The sequence below is a fragment of the Eleutherodactylus coqui genome, chromosome 4 (genome assembly GCF_035609145.1).
Source record: "Eleutherodactylus coqui strain aEleCoq1 chromosome 4, aEleCoq1.hap1, whole genome shotgun sequence".
NCBI classification, from domain to species: domain Eukaryota; kingdom Metazoa; phylum Chordata; class Amphibia; order Anura; family Eleutherodactylidae; genus Eleutherodactylus; species Eleutherodactylus coqui.
Window position 1 is genome coordinate 151354776 of NC_089840.1, and position 24974 is coordinate 151379749.

The 24974-nt window shown below is 53.7% G+C and overlaps 1 protein-coding gene across 1 annotated transcript in view; it reads left to right on the forward strand.

Moving 5' to 3' along the window:
* LOC136625810 (synaptotagmin-2-like) overlaps positions 1-24974 on the forward strand; it is a 154555-nt gene that overhangs the window by 34265 nt on the left and 95316 nt on the right. Inside the window, exons 2-4 of the mRNA XM_066600323.1 lie at positions 4885-4976; positions 14391-14570; positions 20856-21028. Of these exons, the coding sequence (XP_066456420.1) occupies positions 14396-14570; positions 20856-21028 (348 nt within the window). The 5' untranslated portion in view covers positions 4885-4976; positions 14391-14395. The remainder of the gene's footprint in view (positions 1-4884; positions 4977-14390; positions 14571-20855; positions 21029-24974) is intronic.

Sequence of the window (24974 nt, forward strand, 5' to 3'; positions counted from 1 at the left end):
ATGATTTGCAGACCGCTCACCATCTTGGTAACTCTTTTATGAACTTGCTCCAGTATGTCTGTCTTTTTTTAAGTGGGGTGCCCAGAACAGGACATAATATTCCAGATGAGGTCTGACTAAGTAAGAGTAAAGGGGAATAATTACCTCACTTGATCTAGACTCTATGCTTCTCTTAATACATCCCAGAATTGTGCTTGCCTTTTTGGCTACTGCATCACATTGTTGACTCATGTTCAATCTATGATCTATTAGTATACCCAAGTCTCTTTTACATATGCTGCTGATTAACCCAATTCCTCCTATTGTATATATGCTTTTTTTTTCACTTTTCTTGCCCAGATGTAGAACTTTGCATCTGCATAGTTAATCCAGAATTTTAAGCTGCTATTATCTAAATGGCCACTAGATGGTGCCACAGCTCTGTAGTTGTCAAATATCAGAGGTGAATAATGCAAAAAGTTCTTTTTCATTAATAATTAGGGCTCCGCTCCCTTACATGTGTGTTTTTTTTTTTCTGTCGCTTTGTGAACCCTCATTAGGAGGGAACTGAATAAATGAGAACTCGGCTCTAAAAGGAGTTTCAGTGGTGGGTTGGATGTCACAAGAGCTGGGGAGAGGCTGTTGGTGGCGGTGGTGGGGGAGGGGGGTTAAGGGTGTCTGGGGGAAGAGGGTGGACTTCTACAAGCAGGCTGCAGCAGACTTCCTGACCAAAGCTGTCCAGGACTGTGTCAGCACTATACCACCTCTCCAGTCTGTACCATAGTCCTCCCAGGTTTTGTGCTGGCCTCAAGGGATGTTTTATTCCGGACCAAAGAGAAAAAAAAACTGGACTTTGTGCAAATGTTCTGTGTTCGTGCGGCTGCAGCTAGCCATAATCGTATAGTTAGGGAATGACTCTGTTTACTAAGTGCTGGAGAAGCAGGATTTTGTTTGTGCCTAAAGCTAAGGGCTTTATTCAGACAGCCATATATCGGCCGGGTTTTCAGCCCGGCTGATATACGGTGTCCCTCTCTGCAGGGGGGGGGGGGAGTCTGGAAGAGCCGGAGCAGTGCAGTGAGCTCCCGCGCCCTCTTCGTCCCTTGCCACTATTTGCAATGGGAGGAGGCAGGACAGGGGCGGAGCTAAGTTCTGGCGGCGGCCTCCCACCCCGTCAATGTAAGGTCTTAAAAATGCTGACAGCGGCCCCTGCTGCAAGGGAAGTGCACAGCGGGTTGGGCAGCAGAGAGTCCAGAGCACCGTTTAGCGGATGTACCGGCAGCCTGCCCCCCACCCCATCCATGTAATGTAGTGTCGGCAGTGCGTACATCGCCCTCCCCATGGGACTTTTACCTCGCCTTTGCGTTAGCAGCGCCCCCTTCACCCATCATGTCATGCTTCCGTCGCCGCAGGGAGCCGACAGCGCCGGGGAGAGACACTGACAGATGGCGTCCAGAGACTGCAGGAGCTGAGCACAGATCACAGTGGCGATGGACAGGGAGGCAACTGCGGCGGAGCAATGACGAGTATGGTTACAGGGCTGCAGCATCACTGACATTCCAGGACCTTCGAGGACATTGCCATCTTGCGCCTATCAGGAACTAGGGGTGTGACTTGGGCGTTCCTCCTGTCAACCCCCTAGCTTCCGGTAGCGTCAAGGTACACCAGTACCCATTCATCAGTGTTTAAAAACATTTGTTATCTACAACTTCATCAGAGCTCGTGTATCTCACAATTTTGGGAATAATATGCCTGGGACCTCTGACTGACTGACATCTAACTGCACTGCTGTCCGCGCTCGCTGTCTCTTCAGATGGTCAACTATTCTCTTCTCTGACAGGCCACCACTCACCCGACGGCTCCTCTTCCCTGACTAACAACCCACCACACAGCCAACGGCTCTTTTGCTCTGTTTAACAACCCACCACTCAGCCGGCAGCTCCTCTGCTCTGACTAACAACCCACTACTCAAGCAACAGCTTCTCTGCTCTGACTAACAACCCACCACTCAGCCGACGGCTCCTCTTCTCTAACAACCCACCATTCAGCCAACGGCTCCTCTTTGCTAACAACCCACCACTAAGTCGACGGCTTCTCTGCTCTGTCTAACAACCCACCACTCAGCCGGCGGCTTCTCTGCTCTGACTAACAATCCACCACTCAGCCGATGGCTCCTCTTCTCTAACAATCCACCACTCAGCCGACTGCTCCTCTGCTCTGACTAACAGCCCACCACTCAGCCGACTGCTTCTCTGCTCTGACTAGCAACCCACCACTCAGCCGACGGCTTCTCTGCTCTGACTAGCAACCCACCACTCAGCCAACGGTTTCTCTGCTCTGACTAGCAACCCACCACTCAGCCGTCGGCTTCTCTGCTCTGACTAGCAACCCACCACTCAGCCGACGGTTTCTCTGCTCTGACTAGCAACCCACCACTCAGCCGACGGCTTCTCTGCTCTGACTAGCAACCCACCACTCAGCCGACGGCTTCTCAGCTCTGACTAGCAATCCACCACTCAGCCGACGGCTTCTCAGCTCTGACTAGCAACCCACCACTCAGCCGACGGCTTCTCAGCTCTGACTAGCAACCCACCACTCAGCCGACGGCTTCTCAGCTCTGACTAGCAACCCACCACTCAGCCGACGGTTTCTCTGCTCTGACTAGCAACCCACCACTCAGCCGACGGTTTCTCTGCTCTGACTAGCAACCCACCACTCAGCCGACGGTTTCTCTGCTCTGACTAGCAACCCACCACTCAGCCGACGGTTTCTCTGCTCTGACTAGCATCCCACCACTCAGCCGACGGTTTCTCTGCTCTGACTAGCAACCCACCACTCAGCCGACGGTTTCTCTGCTCTGACTAGCATCCCACCACTCAGCCGACGGTTTCTCTGCTCTGACTAGCAACCCACCACTCAGCCGACGGCTTCTCTGCTCTGACTAGCAACCCACCACTCAGCCGACGGCTTCTCTGCTCTGACTAGCAACCCACCACTCAGCCGACGGCTTCTCTGCTCTGACTAGCAACCCACCACTCAGCCGACGGCTTCTCTGCTCTGACTAGCAACCCACCACTCAGCCGACGGCTTCTCAGCTCTGACTAGCAATCCACCACTCAGCCGACGGCTTCTCAGCTCTGACTAGCAACCCACCACTCAGCCGACGGCTTCTCAGCTCTGACTAGCAACCCACCACTCAGCCGACGGCTTCTCAGCTCTGACTAGCAACCCACCACTCAGCCGACGGTTTCTCTGCTCTGACTAGCAACCCACCACTCAGCCGACGGTTTCTCTGCTCTGACTAGCAACCCACCACTCAGCCGACGGTTTCTCTGCTCTGACTAGCAACCCACCACTCAGCCGACGGTTTCTCTGCTCTGACTAGCATCCCACCACTCAGCCGACGGTTTCTCTGCTCTGACTAGCAACCCACCACTCAGCCGACGGTTTCTCTGCTCTGACTAGCATCCCACCACTCAGCCGACGGTTTCTCTGCTCTGACTAGCAACCCACCACTCAGCCGACGGCTTCTCTGCTCTGACTAGCAACCCACCACTCAGCCGACGGCTTCTCTGCTCTGACTAGCAACCCACCACTCAGCCGACGGCTTCTCTGCTCTGACTAGCAACCCACCACTCAGCCGACGGCTTCTCTGCTCTGACTAGCAACCCACCACTCAGCCGACGGCTTCTCAGCTCTGACTAGCAACCCACCACTCAGCCGACGGCTTCTCTGCTCTGACTAGCAACGTACCACTCAGACGACGGCCTCTCTGCTTTGACGCTCGACTAACTTACTATAATGACACAACTCTAACTGACCTCTCTCTCCTGTATCCTCCAATGACTGACTGACTCCAGCAATCTCTCTCTTCTCTCTTACTAACTCCTGACTGAACTGAACTGTCTCTCCTATCTCCTCCGACGACCAACTGCCAAAAATTATTTATCCTCCCGCGCGGGCTTTCTGGCGCTGTGTAGCAACAAACGCACCAATTGCTGAAGGCATCACTCCTGTCACCTCACAACTTGGCAGCCTATCAGGGTACTCGGCTCATCTCTGCTGCTGTCCAATAAGAGCTAAATCTGCTGTCAACCAATAAGAAATAAATGGCTCAGTTGCAGAACAGGTTAACCCGCGGTTAACCTCTACTTGTCCTGTAAAAGTTTTAATGCCTCCATATAACAAATCTTTTTGTCGGACCCCCGACCTATCAGCAATGTAAATTGCGGATGGGCCGTGGGTTGAATGGCTTCCATTAACTTTAATAGTGCATGCTGCGATTTTATTTATACTTGTGGAAATCGCAATTGCTGTCGAGTCATGTGAGCGGACATGTGCTATTCTTGTAATCTGTGCGGAATTCCGTAGATCGTGCGTGGGGGGACTAGTGAAAACATGGTTCAGACTCAATGTTCCGTTGATACGGAACATGGAGCCTGAACCGTGTTTTCACTAGTTTGTTGGCTTGAAAAAGACCTTGTTTGTAGGTCGAAACGTTGCCTCTTTTAAAACTGTGAAACAATAAAATATGCTCCTTTTTAATCAAGAAGCTTTTTTTCGCATCATTACATGCTGCCACAGCTTTGCTATAGTATTGGGATTGTGGAAGGGGCTTAGGTCCATAGCCCCGTTGCTGGCTTTGCATGAATATTTTTCGCTACAGTGAAGGAAACATTTTGAATTTCTCTCTGTCCCCCCCAAGTTTTCTTTTCTGGTGGGGTCGAGTGAGTGCCGTGGTTCTTTTTTGCTAATTTTGCTAATTACTGTGGATTATATTCCACTGTGTAGACCTTGAACGTGGCGTGAGCAGATCCTTGACTGTCCGTTTTCTGTACGTCCCTCCCCCCCCCCCCCCCCCCTGCATATTTCATTATTCCATGGTGGTCTCATCTCTGTCTTTTGCAGTGTTATTGGGGAGGTCAGCCACGGATCGGAGAAGATTCCTCCATTACACCCCACACAGAACTTGTGATTGTAAGCGGTGACCACAAGAGAAGGTAAGGCGATGCAAAGCTTAGCGGTTACTGAATTCATTTAAACATGTTTCAGAATATAATGGTGTTGGATTGTGTAAACACAGGACCTAACGGCAAGGAGTGAGAGTCGCTCGCTGGTCTTCGTCTATAAATGGACGCCTGTTAACTGCGAATGCAGCTGAAAGAAATCTCAGACGACCTCTGCAATACTCGCTGGCAAGACTGTTGCCCCGAATAAGAGTATCTTAAGTCACACCTTTGTGCAGGAAGAAATGTTGGTTAAATGTTTCTGCGGTAGATCCTATAATTGCCAGACACCCCTGACTGCACCTTTAAAGGGAACCTGTTACCTGCCTAATGCTCCACAAACCAACGTATGATGTTTTTAGGTGAGGTGACAGGGAGTGGGGTGATGTATGTTTTACACCTCCTGGTCCCCGCGGTGCCTGCCGCTGACAATTGCACCCCAGATGAAAATCTCACTTTTCATAGTCCTGTCCCATAGACTTGTATATGAGATCTCAGATTTTCGACTGGTGCATGGAAATCAGTGGTGGGCATTGCGGGAAGTGGGCGAGTATGAAAAATCCAGCACTCGACTGCCTGTCACCTCCCCTAACAGCGCCATATGTTAGTTTGTGGTGCTTCAGGCAGCTGACAGGTTCTCTAATCATCAGTAAAAGCATTCATAAAGCACTTTGCCTGGTCATTGGGAGACTCTACAGCTGCTCATACCTGCGCAGTTCTCCCTCTCCAGCACAGACGTGTATGATTAGTACAGGGCAACATGGAGAGCACTGTAGCAATTCATAGTACTTAATGCACAACACGCACATTTAGCTACCTGCTAATAGAGTCGTAGAGCCGGGAGAGGTAAGTAGATCAGACCACCAGCTGTAGGGCGATGTGACCGCACTAGCTCTGCAATGAGTTGACTGAAGCTCAGGGGGCATACTGTTGGAAGGTGAGATGGAAGGTTTCCTCTCTAGAAGCAGCAATGACTCTTCACAGATATCGACCATGGCAGCAGATGCCAGCCATCTGTCATCCCAGCAGCATCAGATTCTGGCGCAGATTACTTGTTTCCTGACGTTTAGAAGTTATTTTTGCTATGACAACCCATCAGCTTTTAAATTGTAGGTTCCTCCAGCTACAGGGACTCGTCGCTATCCGTTTCTGAGCTGGTTATTCTGCAGTCTCATTTGCTACCCATTTGAGTAGTATTGACCCTGTATTAGGTGCCTACAGAGAACCCGGACCCGAGGGACAACTAACATATGATTGACATACTGTGTTCGTTGTACCATTGATAAATAGCTGGTAGGTTATCCGTTCCTCTCTGTCAGATCTTTGTTCCCTCTGAGTTTTACAGAAATAAACCACCCTACTAATGAGTGAGCCCAAACTGTCCTCCGTCATCACTTGAAGTGCTGTAATATAATTGGAGTTTTTGAAGTGTTGTCTCCTGTCGCCCTTCTACAAAACCCTCTCTTTACCTTAGACCACCAAAGTTAGTGACATTAAAGGAGCTTTCCAGGCAGAATAGATTATCCATAGTTGATCGGCTGGAGTCAGTGGTGTACATGGAAGAGATGGGACCCCCATTATGTTGTCCAGGACAGGACAAGAGGGCCTGGTGTTTGTTTCCTGTACCTTTGTAATGAAGCTTACGCAAATTCTCCACCTCTTTGTTTGCTAACAATGCAGTTGCTTTTTGTAAGAAGATCTTTCATATGTTCTCCATACCCAGTATGAAAGGGGGTGGTTCAAGCAGTTTCAAAGTTTGGGCCCTCTCCTTCCAAGGATCCCATTGCAGTTGCATAGTCTGCCTCTATACTATGTTCACCCTTGGCTGAGATTCTGGTTGATCAGCTGCTCAGGCATCTGCTGCCAGCGCAACAACACCTGTACGGAGCAGAAACGAATCCCCCCAACCTTTGTGTAATAGCCTGCACTGATAATTGCAGGCATATCCCTCATTAAAGTCAATAGGAACTGCACCTGCAATTAGCAGTGTTAGCCACTACAGTACACTGTGATGTGGCACTAACAGTGAATCTTTTTATTATAGAAGTAAAAAAACATTACAGGGCGTAATAACAAAAATAGCAAAATAACAGAAGAAATTGCCAAATACAGTCGCAAGAAGCATATATACATATTTACAAAATAACAGAACAGAAATATCTCTGATTTACTGAGATTGACTTTAAAGTTAGACAACCTACCAAATAATTCAAATTCCTTCAGTATGCATGGGAGAGCTACTCTAGGGTTGGTGATATACACCAGGAGGTCATCTGCATATAGCGCGACTTTGTGTTCTGTTCTGCCCACCCTAACCCCCTGTATGTCGGGGTTGGCTCTCAACGCCCTCGCCAATGTCTCCATCACTAATATGTAGAGGAAGGGAGACAGGGGACACCCCTGTCTGGTGCCGTTGTTAATCTTGATTGGCTGGGACAGCTGCCCGTTGACCTGTACCCTAGCCACAGGGTCCCTGTATAGTGCTAAAACCCTGTCCAAGAAGCGTGGGCCTATGCCCACCATCTGCAGAGCCGCTTCTAGAAACCTCCAGTTCACCCTGTCAAATGCTTTCTCGGCGTCCAGGGATAGCAGGTACAGTGGGTCCCCGGAGCGGCGTGCCCTGGACACAATAGCCAGAGTTCTCATTGTGTTATCCCCTGCCTCCCTCCTGGGGACAAATCCCACCTGGTCTCTGTCTATCAGTAGGGGGATAAGAGGTCTCAGACGGGCCGCTAACATGCTAGAATAGATCTTGGTCTCGATGTTTAGCAATGAAATAGGCCTGTAGCTGCCACAGGCCAGGGGGTCCTTTCCAGGTTTAGGGATGACTGTTATGGTGGCCTGTAGGGCCTGTGGGGGGAATGGGCACTCACGCGAAACAGTGTTAAAGGCATCTAGCATTATCGGGGCCATTGCTTCACATATTTTAAAGAAGCGCGGCGTAAAGCCATCAGGCCTGGGGCTCTTGCCAATTTTGAGGGTCTTGATTGTGTCAGTTAATTCCCCTAGGGAGAAGTCTTCTTCTAGTGAGTACCCATCTGCCTCAGGGATGCGTTTAGGGCTATGCTGTGTTCAGTAAGTGTCTTGTAATGTTACTGCCTCGTATTCCAACCTACTAAATAGAGAAAAAACACACATTAGTAAAACAAGAATTTTTTTATCCCTCCCTCCCCCTCCTAAACTACACACGCATCATCCTCTACCCATCCCCTGGTCCACTGCCAATCATGCTTGTAAACATATAAGTTTTTTTGTTTTTTTAATATACACACCCACATAACATAAATACTACCCCCCACAAAAACTCAAAACATAATACCACCCATAAAACATGATACCACCCACGAAAAACCATAACACATAATGCCACCCACCAAACCATATAATGCATAATAATCCACAGCCTAAATATACAGAACAGGAAAAATTGACAAAAATATAACCATTACCTCCAGCCCTGGTTCGGGTCCTGTAAGCCTTTTATTCAAATTTTAACTTAAAACAAAACACAAAGCTAGGGTGAAAGAATCCAGCCCCCCACCGGTAAACAGCTCTCCAGGCTAGGGAACCCCAAAGCAAAAACCCCTCCAAAGGAAGGCTGCTCGAGGCCTACCCAACCTTTCAAACTCCAGAGAACACACATTCACCATGTCACCGAGAATGTTCCTACTTGCCTCGTCCTTGAGGAGGATTTTATGATGCGCCAATACTAAACACTGTGCGTTCCATGTGTAATACGTAACCACTAGACTTACTAAAAATAAAGTGCAGCGGTCCCTGCCACCCAGATCTCTGAATGCTCCATAACACCACTCGGCATAGGTAAGATCAGCCAGCCGAGGCCAACCGAAGGAAGCACCTACCCTCTTGTATACCTCTGTATTAAAGGGACAGTAAAGCAGGAAGTGGTCCATGCTCTCCAGAGTGTTGCCACACGCCTCTCAGGGACAACCCCTTTCCTCGTGGTCCTGTGCTTCAAGTTGTCCCCCACATACAGTTTACCATGGAAGCAGCGCCAGGTCAAGTCCCAATACTCCCTCAATCCCCACCTGGGCAGTCTCTGAGGGCCAATGGACTCTGAAAGCAGGTTGCCAAAACCCTCTGGTCCAGCACACGCCTGGCCAGCATCCTGACTTCCCCCACGGTCAGCCTCTATTGGCGTAAAACCTTCAGAACCGGTGCAATGTAAGGCGGAAGATGTCCGTGCGGTGTACGAAAGTCCTTCACACGCCCTCCTGTCTCCCACTCCTGGAAGAATGGCCGAAACCATCCCTTACAGGAGGATACCCACGGAGGAGTCTCTCTTTCCAGAGGTTTGCGATATTCGTTTTCAAAAAGGTATTCACGAGGAATACCACTGGGTTAACCATACCCAACCCGCCTAGTCTCCTCGTACGGTAAGTAACCTCCCTCTTGACTGGGTTCAGCCTATTCCCCCATAACAGCTGGAAGAACAGGCTGTAGACCCGTGACCAAAGAGGTTCTGGCAAAATGCAGACATTTCCCAGGGACATCAACAAAGGGAGCAGATAAGTCTTGATCAAGCAAACCCTTTCTCTTCAGGGTCAAAGACCACCCTTTCCATTGATCCACCTTTTGAGTGGCATTCCTCAACCTGCCTTCCCAGTTTTTCTCGGGATAATTTCCTTGGTCGAAATCGATGCCTAAAATTTTAGCGGAATCTTGGGGTTCTGGGAGAGTGTCCAGAAGATCAAAAACAGGATCTCCCCCTCCCAGCCAAAGACTCTCGCACTTTTCCAGATTGATCTTTGACCCAGAGACCTCCAAATAGCGAACAACTTCCGGCATCACCCACCCCGCCTCCTCACAAGAGGAGACAAAGATAGTAACGTTATTAGCGTACGCCACTGTCCTCAAGGCCGAGCCTGGCACCCCCTGGTCCATCCTCATCCACGCCAACGGTCCCCCGTCTACCCTTCTGAGGAAGGGATCAACAACAAACGTGTAAAGCAAGGGGCTCTGAGGACATCCCTGACGGACAACAGACCCGATTACAAAAGGACCGCGAACGCAACCGTTCACGAGTGGGAAACTCTCGGCCACTGAATACAATGTTTTTAACCATTTTACGAACCCCACCGGCAGACCATATCTCAAAAGGACAGACCAAAGGTACTTGTGATTTACTCGATCAAAAGCTTTAGCCTGATCCAGGGAAAGTAAAAACCCCTTCCCGCCCTGCCCTGCTCCACAGCCTCCCGGACACTCAGCACAGCGCTAAACGTGCTTCGACCGGGAACGGAGCAGTGCTGAGCCCCAGAAAGTAGCTCGGGTGCAAATTTCACCAACCTAGTGAACAGCACTTTTGCCAAAATCTTTCTGTCTGCATTGAGGAGCTCTATGGGATGCCAATTCTCAATACGGAGCGGATCTTTACCCTTTGAAAGAATAATTAGGGCCGACTTCCTCATTGACTCCAGCAGAACGCCCGAGGATAGACATTCATTAAAAACCTCAGTCAAGAGGGGAACCAAAATTTCCTTAAAGGCTTTATAAAACCAAGACGTTAAGCCGTCTGGACCTGGCAACGGTTTGGACCGAAGCCCATCAATCGCCAGTCTGACTTCCTCTTCTGTAATTGCTTCTGTCAAAACGCCAAGAGAGGGGTTTACTCCTGGTTCAGGAATGGTTTCCACCAGGAAAGCCGAGATTCCGTCCCGATTAAGTTCTTTCCTGCCGAAGAGATGCGGGTAGAAGGATTTGACGACCTCCAGAATTCCTGATCTGGACCTTTTCAGGGAGCTAGTACTCTCTAGCAGACCTGTAACCAATTTACAACTCACTGACATCTTACAGTTCTTGTAGGGGTTGGGCGAGCGGTACTTCCCAAAATGCCTCTCAAGAACCAAAGATGCGTGTCTATCATACTGACATCTCTTGAGCAAGGATTTCACTCTGGAGATCTACTCGTGGCTACCTCCAATCGAGACGAAACGCTTGAGTTTCCTCCTCAGGCTCTGATACATACGCTGTTTGTTCAGGCTTCTGAGGTTGGAGATCTGTCGGAAGAACCTCCTTACCCGATGTTTGAATGTCTCCCACCACACTCACTTACTGCTGCATAGGCCCAGTAGCGTTTCCTGGCTCTGAAGAAAATCCTCAAAGGACTATCTTATTTCCGCTTCTTCCAGGAGTGACGAATTCAACTTCCATAAACCTTTAGCCCATCCGAGGGGTCTCTGTGACATTCAGAGAAAAAAGAATCATACAGTGGTCGGAAAACTCCACCTCCACCACCGATAACGATGAGGAGACGGCTTCCTCCTTTAAAAAAAAAACCTATCTATCCTTGACCTGCAATAACTACCTTTAAACCAAGTGAATCCCGTGCGCCCTGGGGTGTGCCGATTGTGGACATCCACAAGGCATGTCTCACTAACTACGCTATTTAACGCAACGCTATCATAGCCTAGCCGGTCATTGGAACCTCCTCTATCACAGAGCCTTGTGACATTATTAAAGTCTCTTCTAATTTCTCGTTTTCCTCGTCCGCACTGTCTTCATGGGAGGATCCAGCAGAACTGGCAGCCACCTCCTCTCTCTCCTTCCTTCTGGTTTTCTTAACCACATCGCTTTCCCTTGGGGCCTCAGCAGCTCGACTCGCCTCCTGCCAGACTCCACCTGATAAACTATGCTCACAATAGGTCATCATTAAAAATTGCCAGGAAAAAGCCCTTTAACCTCTCAACTTTCTTGGACCCTCATGGAAGTTTTAATTAGTATGTTTTTTTTTCCTATTGTCATTGTTTAAACCCCGATGCATCCTGCTGTCTACTCGGGTGCATCTTATAGTGCGCAAATACAGTGCTTCGTCCAGGTATACTAAATAAGAGTGTGGCCTGTTTTAGACCTTAAGGATGCACAATTTTTCATTTCACATCTCCAATATAACCATTACTTGGCTTATTTTTGTAGAATGAGTTTTACTTCTTTTTTTTTTTTAATGGCACCTTTTTGGGATGCAAACAAGCAGCAGTGGGGAGATGATGAACGTGTCGTACGGACCAAAATGTAGTGAGACAATCAAGATATGGCAAAGGACTGTGAAAGGAAACACAAACTAAGCCCTTAGGCCAGGCTCACACGAATGTGTTCACTGGAGTGCCACACGCATCTCTCACATGCAAGCATACGATGACGTGTACTTGCTGCGTGCTCCCAATCCCTATACACAGTCTGTGTGTATGCAGTAGTGCATGCCACAATTTTTTTCACACTCTTAATTAGTAAGTGGCAACATTAAGGTTCATGGGATTTTGATACTGCGTATTACAGAAAACTGAGCGGCTAATGCACAGTGAGCATACGGTCGTGTGAGCTTTACTTTAAGCTTTTGTGCGGAATTATTCAGAAGATTGTAAAAAAAAAAAACTAAAATATTTGTTGTAACACCTTACAGACTGCATAACTGAAATGTATGCCATACAGTCAGCTAGCTCTGATCACAGTGATTAACCAGTTAGATGCTGATGGCAAGGCCTAGTAAAAGCTTCTAGGGCTGCCATGCACGGATGCTTGTAAATCCTATAAAGTGATCACAAGTCCTGTGGTGGAACTAAATAAAAAAATTAAAAAGTATTAAACTAAATAAAAAAAATTGTATTTGTGTAACAGGGAACCTCTCACACTGCTATTCCCTTTAGGCCTCATGTCCACTTGAAAAATACAAACCGCGCAGAATCTGCCGCGGATTTGCTTTAAATGGTATTTTTTTGTATGCATATATCCGCACACATTGCTATCAATGTGATAGCAATGTTGCCCATCCGCGCGGAATCTGCAGCAGAATGGAGCATGCCGCGGTTTTTTTCTTCTGCGCGTGAAAAACGCAATTCTTTTAAAATGCCATCCGACTTGGGGTAGGTTTACATGTGGCGTAAATTCCGTGGAATGTCAGTTGGTTTACATTTCGACTGGAAATCAGTCGTGTACCTTCAGTTGATTTCATACTGCTAGATTGACCCGATCTTCGCTACGCGAACATAAAATGTTTACCTTCATGTAGTGATGCTTAGTGTGTGTGCGTACATACGTGTAGTGATGCTGAGTGTGTGTGCGTACCCGTGTGTAGTGATGCTGAGTGCGTGGGCGTACCCGGGTGTAGTGATGCTGAGTGCGTGGGCGTACCCGGGTGTAGTGATGCTGAGTGCGTGGGCGTACCCGGGTGTAGTGATGCTGAGTGCGTGGGCGTACCTGGGTGTAGTGATGCTGAGTGCGTACCTGGGTGTAGTGATGCTGAGTGCGTACCTGGGTGTAGTGATGCTGAGTGCGTACCTGGGTGTAGTGATGCTGAGTGCGTACCTGGGTGTAGTGATGCTGAGTGCGTGTGCGTACCTGCGTGTAGTGATGCTCAGTGCGTGTGCGTACCTGCGTGTAGTGATGCTCAGTGCGTGTGCGTACCTGCGTGTAGTGATGCTCAGTGCGTGTGCGTACCTGCGTGTAGTGATGCTCAGTGCGTGTGCGTACCTGCGTGTAGTGATGCTCAGTGCGTGTGCGTACCTGCGTGTAGTGATGCTCAGTGCGTGTGCGTACCTGCGTGTAGTGATGCTCAGTGCGTGTGCGTACCTGCGTGTAGTGATGCTCAGTGCGTGTGCGTACCTGCGTGTAGTGATGCTCAGTGCGTACCTGCGCGTAGCGGTGCTGAGTGCGTGTGCGGACCTGCGCGTAGCGGTGCTGAGTGCGTGTGCGGACCTGCGCGTAGCGGTGCTGGATGCTGTGTGCAGACCTGCGCGTAGCGGTGCTGGATGCTGTGTGCAGACCTGCGCGTACCGGTGCTGGATGCTGTGTGCGGACCTGCGCGTAGCGGTGCTGAGTGCGTGTGCGGACCTGCGCGTAGCGGTGCTGAGTGCGGACCTGCGCGTAGCGATGCTGAGTGCGGACCTGCGCGTAGCGATGCTGAGTGCGTGTGCGTACCTGCGCGTAGCGATGCTGAGTGCGTGTGCATCACTGGGTGTAGCGGTGCCGAACGTGTGTGCGTACCTGCGTTTAGCGGTTCCGAGTGTGTGTACCCGGGCTGTATTTGCACCTACCTGCGCTATTTGTTGGCATACCGGTGCTGTGGGTGTGTGTGCGTAGCTGCATGTAGCGGTGCTGAGTGCGTCTGCGGACCTGCGTTTAGCGGTTCTGAGTTCGCGTACCCGGGCTGTATGTTGGCGTACCTGCGCTGTTTGAGGGCGTGCCTGCGTGTAGTGGCGCCTAGTGTGTGTGCGTGTATTCGCTTGCAGCGGTGCTGAGTGCACGTACATACCTGTAGCCGCGCTGATAATGGCTCAACGTTGAAAGCTTAAAAAGAAAACCCTGGTCTTTTGCTCGGTTTTGTTTCAGGCTTGGTACCTCCTCAGCGTTGATAAACTCGTCTCATTTAATTTGTTAAATATATTTTTTCAGCGATAATGCATTTCAAGAAAGCGGAGCCTCCGCCTGAAGCTCATACAATGCCGAGCAGCACAGAACCGCCGATCGTTTCGCAAGAAAACAGCACTACGGTCGCCGGATCCGGAGATAATAATGCCGACACATTCAGGAAAATCCAGCAGGAACTTATGAATCAAATAAACAAGATTCCATGTAAGTCCATCGTATATCAGTATCACATTGACTGTGAATGTAATATAAAACATGTAGTGTACCATTTAGAACTGTCAGTTCTTGGACAGTAATGGTGAGGGGCTTTGATGATTACGGGGGAAGAAGTGAAGACAGAGCTGCTAAATGGGTTCTGCAGTTGACAGCACAATTGAAATACCTAAAGAGACTTGGTCACCTACTTTTAGTACTACTAGTAATTATTAGGAAATTTATAGTACCAGTGCAATGTGCCACACACCTGTGCTACGTGTATGTTAAAAAAAACCCAGCTTTGTTGCATGCAACTCACACACACACAGCTCTGCTATGTGCACGACACACACACAGCTCTGCTACGTGCACGTCACAAACAGACATCTCTGCTACGTGTATGTCACACACAGCTCTGCTCCGTGTATGTCACATACAGCTGTGCTACATGCACGTCACACATACAGAGCCCTGCTACGCGCGAGTCTCGCGCGCACACCCAGGCAGCTCTGCCGCGCGCGTCTCGCGCACACCCAGGCAGCTCTGCCGCGCGCGTCTCGCGCACACCCAGGCAGCTCTGCCGCGCGCGTCTCGCGCACACCCAGGCAGCTCTGCCGCGCGCGTCTCGCGCACACCCAGGCAGCTCTGCCGCGCGCGTCTCGCGCACACCCAGGCAGCTCTGCCGCGCGCGTCTCGCGCACACCCAGGCAGCTCTGCCGCGCGCGTCTCGCGCACACCCAGGCAGCTCTGCCGCGCGCGTCTCGCGCACACCCAGGCAGCTCTGCCGCGCGCGTCTCGCGCACACCCAGGCAGCTCTGCCGCGCGCGTCTCGCGCACACCCAGGCAGCTCTGCCGCGCGCGTCTCGCGCACACCCAGGCAGCTCTGCCGCGCGCGTCTCGCGCACACCCAGGCAGCTCTGCCGCGCGCGTCTCGCGCACACCCAGGCAGCTCTGCCGCGCGCGTCTCGCGCACACCCAGGCAGCTCTGCCGCGCGCGTCTCGCGCACACCCAGGCAGCTCTGCCGCGCGCGTCTCGCGCACACCCAGGCAGCTCTGCCGCGCGCGTCTCGCGCACACCCAGGCAGCTCTGCCGCGCGCGTCTCGCGCACACCCAGGCAGCTCTGCCGCGCGCGTCTCGCGCACACCCAGGCAGCTCTGCCGCGCGCGTCTCGCGCACACCCAGGCAGCTCTGCCGCGCGCGTCTCGCGCACACCCAGGCAGCTCTGCCGCGCGCTCGGCTCTGCGCCTCCGTCTCTCTCGGGCGCGCGGGCTCGGCTCTGCGCCTCCGTCTCTCTCGGGCGCGCGGGCTCGGCTCTGCGCCTCCGTCTCTCTCGGGCGCGCGGGCTCGGCTCTGCGCCTCCGTCTCTCTCGGGCGCGCGGGCTCGGCTCTGCGCCTCCGTCTCTCTCGGGCGCGGGCTCGGCTCGGCTCCTCCGTCTGTCTCGGGCGCGCGCGGGCTCGGCTCCTCCGTCTGTCTCGGGCGCGCGCGGGCTCGGCTCCTCCGTCTGTCTCGGGCGCGCGCGGGCTCGGCTCTGCGCCTCCGTCTGTCTCGGGCGCGCGGGCTCGGCTCTGCTCCTCCGTCTGTCTCGGGCGCGCGCGGGCTCGGCTCCTCCGTCTGTCTCGGGCGCGCGCGGGCTCGGCTCCTCCGTCTGTCTCGGGCGCGCGCGGGCTCGGCTCCTCCGTCTGTCTCGGGCGCGCGCGGGCTCGGCTCCTCCGTCTGTCTCGGGCGCGCGCGGGCTCGGCTCCTCCGTCTGTCTCGCGCGCGGGCTCGGCTCCTCCGTCTGTCTCGGGCGCGCGCGGGCTCGGCTCCTCCGTCTGTCTCGGGCGCGCGCGGGCTCGGCTCCTCCGTCTGTCTCGGGCGCGCGCGGGCTCGGCTCCTCCGCGCCTCTCTCGCGCGCGGGCTCGGCTCCTCCGTCTGTCTCGGGCGCGCGCGGGCTCGGCTCCTCCGCGCCTCTCTCGCGCGCGCGGGCTCGGCTCCTCCGCGCCTCTCTCGCGCGCGCGGGCTCGGCTCCTCCGTCTGTCTCGGGCGCGCGCGGGCTCGGCTCCTCCGCGCCTCTCTCGCGCGCGCGGGCTCGGCTCCTCCGTCTGTCTCGGGCGCGCGCGGGCTCGGCTCCTCCGTCTGTCTCGGGCGCGCGCGGGCTCGGCTCCTCCGTCTGTCTCGGGCGCGCGCGGGCTCGGCTCCTCCGTCTGTCTCGGGCGCGCGCGGGCTCGGCTCCTCCGTCTGTCTCGGGCGCGCGCGGGCTCGGCTCCTCCGTCTGTCTCGGGCGCGCGCGGGCTCGGCTCCTCCGTCTGTCTCGGGCGCGCGCGGGCTCGGCTCCTCCGTCTGTCTCGGGCGCGCGCGGGCTCGGCTCCTCCGTCTGTCTCGGGCGCGCGCGGGCTCGGCTCCTCCGTCTGTCTCGGGCGCGCGCGGGCTCGGCTCCTCCGTCTGTCTCGGGCGCGCGCGGGCTCGGCTCCTCCGTCTGTCTCGGGCGCGCGCGGGCTCGGCTCCTCCGTCTGTCTCGGGCGCGCGCGGGCTCGGCTCCTCCGTCTGTCTCGGGCGCGCGCGGGCTCGGCTCCTCCGTCTGTCTCGGGCGCGCGCGGGCTCGGCTCCTCCGTCTGTCTCGGGCGCGCGCGGGCTCGGCTCCTCCGCGCCTCTCTCGCGCGCGCGGGCTCGGCTCCTCCGCGCCTCTCTCGCGCGCGCGGGCTCGGCTCCTCCGTCTGTCTCGGGCGCGCGCGGGCTCGGCTCCTCCGTCTGTCTCGGGCGCGCGCGGGCTCGGCTCCTCCGTCTGTCTCGGGCGCGCGCGGGCTCGGCTCCTCCGTCTGTCTCGGGCGCGCGCGGGCTCGGCCCCTCCGTCTGTCTCGGGCGCGCGCGGGCTCGGCTCCTCCGTCTGTCTCGGGCGCGCGCGGGCTCGGCTCCTCCGCGCCTCTCTCGCGCGCGCGGGCTCGGCTCCTCCGCGCCTCTCTCGCGCGCGCGGGCTCGGCTCCTCCGTCTGTCTCGGGCGCGCGCGGGCTCGGCTCCTCCGTCTGTCTCGGGCGCGCGCGGGCTCGGCTCCTCCGTCTGTCTCGGGCGCGCGCGGGCTCGGCTCCTCCGTCTGTCTCGGGCGCGCGCGGGCTCGGCCCCTCCGTCTGTCTCGGGCGCGCGGGCTCGGCCCCTCCGTCTGTCTCGGGCGCGCGGGCTCGGCCCCTCCGTCTGTCTCGGGCGCGCGGGCTCGGCCCCTCCGTCTGTCTCGGGCGCGCGGGCTCGGCCCCTCCGTCTGTCTCGGGCGCGCGGGCTCGGCCCCTCCGTCTGTCTCGGGCGCGCGGGCTCGGCCCCTCCGCCCCTCTCGCGCGCGCGGGCTCGGCCCCTCCGCCCCTCTCGCGCGCGCGGGCTCGGCCCCTCCGCCCCTCTCGCGCGCGCGCGGGCTCGGCCCCTCCGCGCCTCTCTCTCGCGCGCGCGCGCGGGCTCGGCCCCTCCGCGCCTCTCTCTCTCGCGCGCGCGCGGGCTCGGCCCCTCCGCGCCTCTCTCTCGCGCGCGCGCGGGCTCGGCCCCTCCGCGCCTCTCTCTCGCGCGCGCGCGGGCTCGGCCCCTCCGCGCCTCTCTCTCGCGCGCGCGCGCGGGCTCGGCCCCTCCGCGCCTCTCTCTCGCGCGCGCGCGGGCTCGGCCCCTCCGCGCCTCTCTCTCGCGCGCGCGGGCTCGGCCCCTCCGCGCCTCTCTCTCGCGCGCGCGCGGGCTCGGCCCCTCCGCGCCTCTCTCTCGCGCGCGCGCGGGCTCGGCCCCTCCGCGCCTCTCTCTCGCGCGGGCTCGGCCCCTCCGCGCCTCTCTCTCGCGCTCGCGCGGGCTCGGCCCCTCCGCGCCTCTCTCTCGCGCTCGCGCGGGCTCGGCTCCTCCGCGCCTCTCTCGCGCGGGCTCGGCTCCTCCGCGCCTCTCTCGCGCTCGCGCGGGCTCGGCCCCTCCGCGCCTCTCTCGCGCTCGCGCGGGCTCGGCCCCTCCGCGCCTCTCTCTCGCGCGCGCGGGCTCGGCCCCTCCGCGCCTCTCTCTCGCGCGGGCTCGGCCCCTCCGCGCCTCTCTCTCGCGCTCGCGCGGGCTCGGCCCCTCCGCGCCTCTCTCTCGCGCTCGCGCGGGCTCGGCCCCTCCGCGCCTCTCTCTCGCGCTCGCGCGGGCTCGGCCCCTCCGCGCCTCTCTCTCGCGCTCGCGCGGGCTCGGCCCCTCCGCGCCTCTCTCTCGCGCTCGCGCGGGCTCGGCCCCTCCGCGCCTCTCTCTCGCGCTCGCGCGGGCTCGGCCCCTCCGCGCCTCTCTCTCGCGCTCGCGCGGGCTCGGCCCCTCCGCGCCTCTCTCTCGCGCTCGCGCGGGCTCGGCCCCTCCGCGCCTCTCTCGCGCTCGCGCGGGCTCGGCTCCTCCGCGCCTCTCTCGCGCTCGCGCGGGCTCGGCTCCTCCGCGCCTCTCTCGCGCGCGCGGGCTCGGCTCCTCCGCGCCTCTCTCGCGCGCGCGGGCTCGGCTCCTCCGCGCCTCTCTCGCGCGCGCGGGCTCGGCTCCTCCGCGCCTCTCTCGCGCGCGCGGGCTCGGCTCCTCCGCGCCTCTCTCGCGCGCGCGGGCTCGGCTCCTCCGCGCCTCTCTCGCGCGCGCGGGCTCGGCTCCTCCGGCTCTCTCTCGCTCTCTCGCGCGCTCGGCTCCTCCGGCGCTCTCTCGCGCGCGGGCTCGGCTCCTCCGGCGCTCTCTCGCGCGCGGGCTCGGCTCCTCCGGCGCTCTCTCGCGCGCGGGCTCGGCTCCTCCGGCGCTCTCTCGCGCGCGGGCTCGGCTCCTCCGGCGCTCTCTCGCGCGCGGGCTCGGCTCCTCCGGCGCTCTCTCGCGCGCGGGCTCGGCTCCTCCGGCGCTCTCTCGCGCGCGGGCTCGGCTCCTCCGGCGCTCTCTCGCGCGCGGGCTCGGCTCCTCCGGCGCTCTCTCGCGCGCGGGCTCGGCTCCTCCGGCGCTCTCTCGCGCGCGGGCTCGGCTCCTCCGGCGCTCTCTCGCGCGCGGGCTCGGCTCCTCCGGCGCTCTCTCGCGCGCGGGCTCGGCTCCTCCGGCGCTCTCTCGCGCGCGGGCTCGGCCCCTCCGGCTCTCTCTCGCGCGCGGGCTCGGCTCCTCCGGCTCTCTCTCGCGCGCGCGGGCTCGGCTCCTCCGGCTCTCTCCTCCGTCTTCCTCCGTCTCTCTCCTCCGTCTTCCTCCCGCGCCCGCGCGCTCGGCTCCTCCGTCTCTCTCCTCCGTCTCTCTCGCTCGCGCTCTCGGCTCTGCTCCTCCGTCTCTCTCGCTCGCGCTCTCGGCTCTGCTCCTCCGTCTCTCTCGCTCGCGCTCTCGGCTCTGCTCCTCCGTCTCTCTCGCTCGCGCTCTCGGCTCTCCTTCTCCGTCTCTCTCGCTAGCGCGAGAATTTTTGTGTGATTCCCTGCATTCACCTTCATCACAGAGGTGCATCGGTGTCGGTCTGCTTACAATCACAGATTGTTGTTTTAGATCTTCTTGCAGATCGCTGCTTGTCGGATTGAGATCTTTGCAGGGTCTGAATCTTGTCAGCTGAAAGCGTTCCTATCTTTTGGTCTCCGCGCTTGTCCCCTTCATATTGCGGTGTGTGTTTTGCTGTTTAATTTACTCCCAATAAAAATCGATATTTTGGCTGTTCATGAAGCTGGAATTCATCCACTTTATTCAAGCTAAATCTTTGTGGCTTTTCGTATTGACTTATATTTGATAAAAATGATGTTTTATTCGTCTCAAAAAGCTACGGTTCAATGAAAAGTCTAGTTTTCTTTCCATGTACTGTAGTATATGAATATGCAATACAATAGTTTACATGAAGAACTGCTTGGTTGAGCCACCCCCAATTTGAAGACAAAGCAAATGAAAAAAGACATTTTGTTCTACCAATTGTGGTTTTGCACACAGGTTCTTGTGCTTGGGCGCAGAGCTACAGAGAGATCTTTGGTTATCATGTGGCCTAAGCCTTATTGCAAGGGCTAATTAGAATGATAGAAAGGTAGAGTTGGAAGGGAACTCCAGGGTCACCGGGTCCAACCCCTTGCTCAATGCAGGACTAATTAGATGAATTACTGTTCATATTCTTACTAATTTTGGATTTTCAGAAATGACCCATTGTTGGGGGTGAAGGAACTTTCTTCTAGAAAATTACGTTGCCTGGTAGAAACAGTAGAAAACTGCCTCCCTGCAGTTGTTATATAGACTATGCAGGACGGGGTCATTGATGGTGGCCTCAGACAATAATTCATGTTCTTGGCATCTGCTGTTTTAGTAGTAGCAGTAAATGAGTACAAATTCTCATTTGTTTTTCACTCTACCTTCTTACTTCTAGTGCCTCCATGGGCCATCATAGCTATAGCAGTGGTGGCCGGGTTATTGATTATCACCTGTTGCTTCTGTATATGTAAGAAATGCTGCTGCAAAAAGAAGAAAGGAAAGAAAGAGAAAGGAAAAGGGATGAAAAATGCACTGAATATGAAGGATATGAAAGGATCTGGCGGGCAGGTAATGAGTCACTATGCTTTCGACATAAGGTCTACTAACATAATAACATATGTGAAACCAGACATGTAACACTCAATTTACTCCAACCTTTATTACACAGGAATAATCCTTTGACCATATTTACTTGGGAAAGTCCTACTTAAAACTGTTCAACTTGCTTTAGACAAGCTTTTTAACATGTATTTGGGGCTTCTGCGTGCTCTAGAGGAGGATGTCTAGTCGCCCTCCACTGTTGACCAGAGCTGCGGAGAGCCTACTTTGCCTGTAGATTCAAAGGCTGACCACTAATTTTAACGAGTGTTATTTCACCTTCAGTGTAGTTTCAGTAGAAACTGTGGCCACCTTCCCTGGTAAGGCAACATGGAGCATTAGGCATTGGCATGAATTTCAAATTGATTGTTAATGGCTACAGTAGATGTAACTGAGGTTTACCTGCAGCCATAAGGGTTGACTCATTATTGGCCTCACAGCCTTGCAGGTAAATTGCAGTTTTACTGTGCTGCCATTAGCAATCAATTTGAAAACCTTGCTGATACTGCTTGCACTATGTAGCTTTACATGGGCTGTAACGGTTTATTCTTAAAGGACCTCTCACATCAAGAACTAATTTAAGAGGGTGCATAGTGTGTAAAAATGATCATGTTGTATTACATATGTTCAGAATCAGGGTGGCTTTATACACTGTTTTTTGGTGGCAGGTTATCATGCAGGATTTTTTTTTTGAGCCAAAACCAGAAGGTGAATTCAATAAGTTTAGAAATATAAAAGAAGGACTTCTCCTTCTCCTTCCTACTGGACCCACTTTTGGCTGTGGCTGAGAAAACGGCATCAAAAACTGCCACAAAAACCTGCGTGTAAAAAGCAAGACTTTGGAAGATGTTGAATTCCGTGCAGAAAGAGTCGACTTGTCAGTTCTTTTTTTTTCCCAATGTGGATTATAAAATTCTCATATTAAATAAACTGTGCTTTGTGAACTGCGTTGCAGATCTCCACAACATCCAATAGAATGGTAAAATGGTGCAGAATCTGCAGTGAGTTCACATAGATTTTTTTGTAGCAGTTTTTGATGCAGTTTTTTTTTGATCCAAGATCAGAAATGGCTCCAGCAGGAGGGAGTAAAAATTCATCCTTTATATTCGCCATTTCTTTTGAATCCACCTCTGCTTTTAGCTAAAAAAAAGTGCATGAAAATGTCTACAAAAAGCTTACCGTGTTTCCCCAAAACTAAGACCCAGTGTTATATTAATTTTTGCTCCAAAAGAGGCACTAGGTCTTATTTTTGGGGGATGTCTTATACTTATCTAGCAGGCTCGGTCCAGTCCCTCCCGCTGCTTCCGGGGCTTCCGATACACTGAGCCGCAGCATTGATTGGGCAATTCATAAATCCGGCCTCCATAACACAATGGCTGCGATTGGCTGAGAACCAATCAATGCAGCATTCGATGAACCAATCACAACCATCCCATTGGTTCATCGAGTGCTACATTGATTGGCTGAGCAGCGCTGGAGAAACAGTCAGAGCTGTCGCTTCCTGGAGGTGGGATTTATGAATCCCATAACCAAAAATTGATGGGTGAACAAGGACTGGAGGATGCACTGTGGATCTCCGGAGAGCAGCAGGAGGACCTGGACCAAGCCTGCTTGGTAAGTCTTTTTTTAAATGTAATTCAGCTAGGGTTTTTTACGGGGTAGGGTTTATATTTCAAGCCTCCTCGAAAAATCAAGGTAGGTCTTATTTTCAGGGAAACGGGGTATGTGTGAAACATCCCTAAGGCCAGTTTCAGACGAGCGTGTTGTCACACATCCAGAATACGGATGACATTGCAACTGCGTGTCATCAGTATTTGATCTATTGTTGTCTCTGTATTTGCTGTCAGTGGTTTATGTTCTACAGGGCAAATCTGTATTTTAAAAACACTTTTTAAAACATGGCCATGAAAAATTCAGGTATGTGAATAGGTTCACAGATTTCCATTAGCTCCGTGTTACGGTCCTTGAAACACAGACCAATTGCAAAGGAAAAAAATTGCTCATCTGAGAGTGGCCTAAAGAGGAATGTATGATTAGTAGGAAGAATGGGCTATTTTATTTTTTCTTCATTTCTGAAGGTACTGCACCCTCAGCCAAGGCCTGTTGCTTGTATGGCATCTCATCCCTTATGCAGGTGAATGAGTCTGAACTTCAATACCAGACACAACCCATGGACCGTGGTGGCACAAAAAGCAGAATCTATATTTCTAATCTCATACAGCACCTGGCGGGTCCACATGTAGCAGTTCCCTTGCAGTATAGCCAGGGTTTTTGGAAAAGCCCTAAGAAAAATGCTGCAGTTTTGCAAAAATGGAACCAAGATGTGTGGCCTCTTCCTTTACTGATTAACAACAAATTAATGCACGTTTGTAGTGTGGCACACAACAGGGCAGATTTACTAATGCTGCCTAATAGAAAATGCAAACTTAGACCACACAGATTTGTAATGAGTCAGATTTATGACTGGATGATAAATCTTTTGAATTAAAAAGCTATCTAGTATTAACTTTTATACCATCTAGTTGGCGTAGGTTATGCCAAAAATTGCACCAAAATTTTGTGGCAATTTGGCACATTTAGGCCACACACCTTTCCAAGCAGCCATGTTGGAAAAATATCTGAAAGTGTTCTATATTTCTGACTAGTTTAAGACAAAGTATGTTAATTAGCTTTTTGGCCTAATTTGCGCCAGTTATCTGTCAGCTTCTCAATAGTAAATCTGCCCCAATATTCTACGGGCGGCCTGGACAAGTAGTAGACAGTTTATTGTCTGGCACCTACATGTAAGTGTTCCTTTGTAGGTCCCTAATATCAACAATTGTGTTTGCATATCCTGATGTTATGCATGCAATGCACGGATCTACTGGCAGTAAAACAGAAGTGCATTATACAGCATTACAAAACCAAGGCTTCTTTCTTCCAAAAACAATACCATGACTGTTCAGAGGTTGCATGTCATATTTCGGCTCACATGTCCTAGAAATGTCCACTATGAACAAATCTGCTGCAAGATATGGATTCCACCATTTTCAAATTTACGTCGCCTGTGGGTCCACCTACAGTTTAGCACCATTCACTTCAGTCGAACCGAGCAAATGTACTAGACACATCACCAGCCTCAGGTTCCCCTGGCAGGGGTGTACATAGAAGAGATGGAGCCCCATAGCAAAAACTTCAATGGGCTCCCATTATGGTGCCCTTTTTTGCTACATTACCAAAAGCAGGAGGGCATGGTGCTTGTTTCCCATGCCATTTAACCCCTTAAGCCTGGGTTCACACACAGCGGAATCCCGGCAGAAATCTCGCGGTTTGGCTGCAGCGAAAAAGCGCGAGATTTCTGCCGGGAGAAGCGCTGCTTCAAAACCCGCTCGCTCTTCCGATCTTCCACTGCGGCTGGCTCTCCCATAGAGGAGAGCGTGGCCGCAGCGGAAGAAGAAAAAAAAAATAAACATGCTGCGGCCGGCGAATCCGCGCCACAGCGCCAGCTAAGAAATCTCGTCCACATGGCTGGCTAATCCCGGGATTAGCGGCCACAGGTGGACTTGCCACGGCAAAATTCCGGACGGAATTTCGTGGCAAATCCGCCCCATGTGAACCTAGCCTAATGACGCGGACCTTTTTGTTTTCCATTTTCGTTTTTCCTTCCCCCCTTTAAAAATGGTAACGCCCTTATTGATCCATCGACGTCGCTGTGTGAGGGCTTATTTTTGGCGGGACGAGTTGTATTTTTCAATGGTGATACATAGAAAAAACTTTTCTGTAAGCTGCGCTACACCATTAGCCCTTAAATAGACATCGGGAATAAGCTTCTAAGAACCGTAGTAGATAGAAAGCTAAATAGTTTATTCCCCCAAGAACATATACAAACAAGTTAAAAGCAACGCGTTTCAACGTCTCCTGACGTCTTTATCAAGCT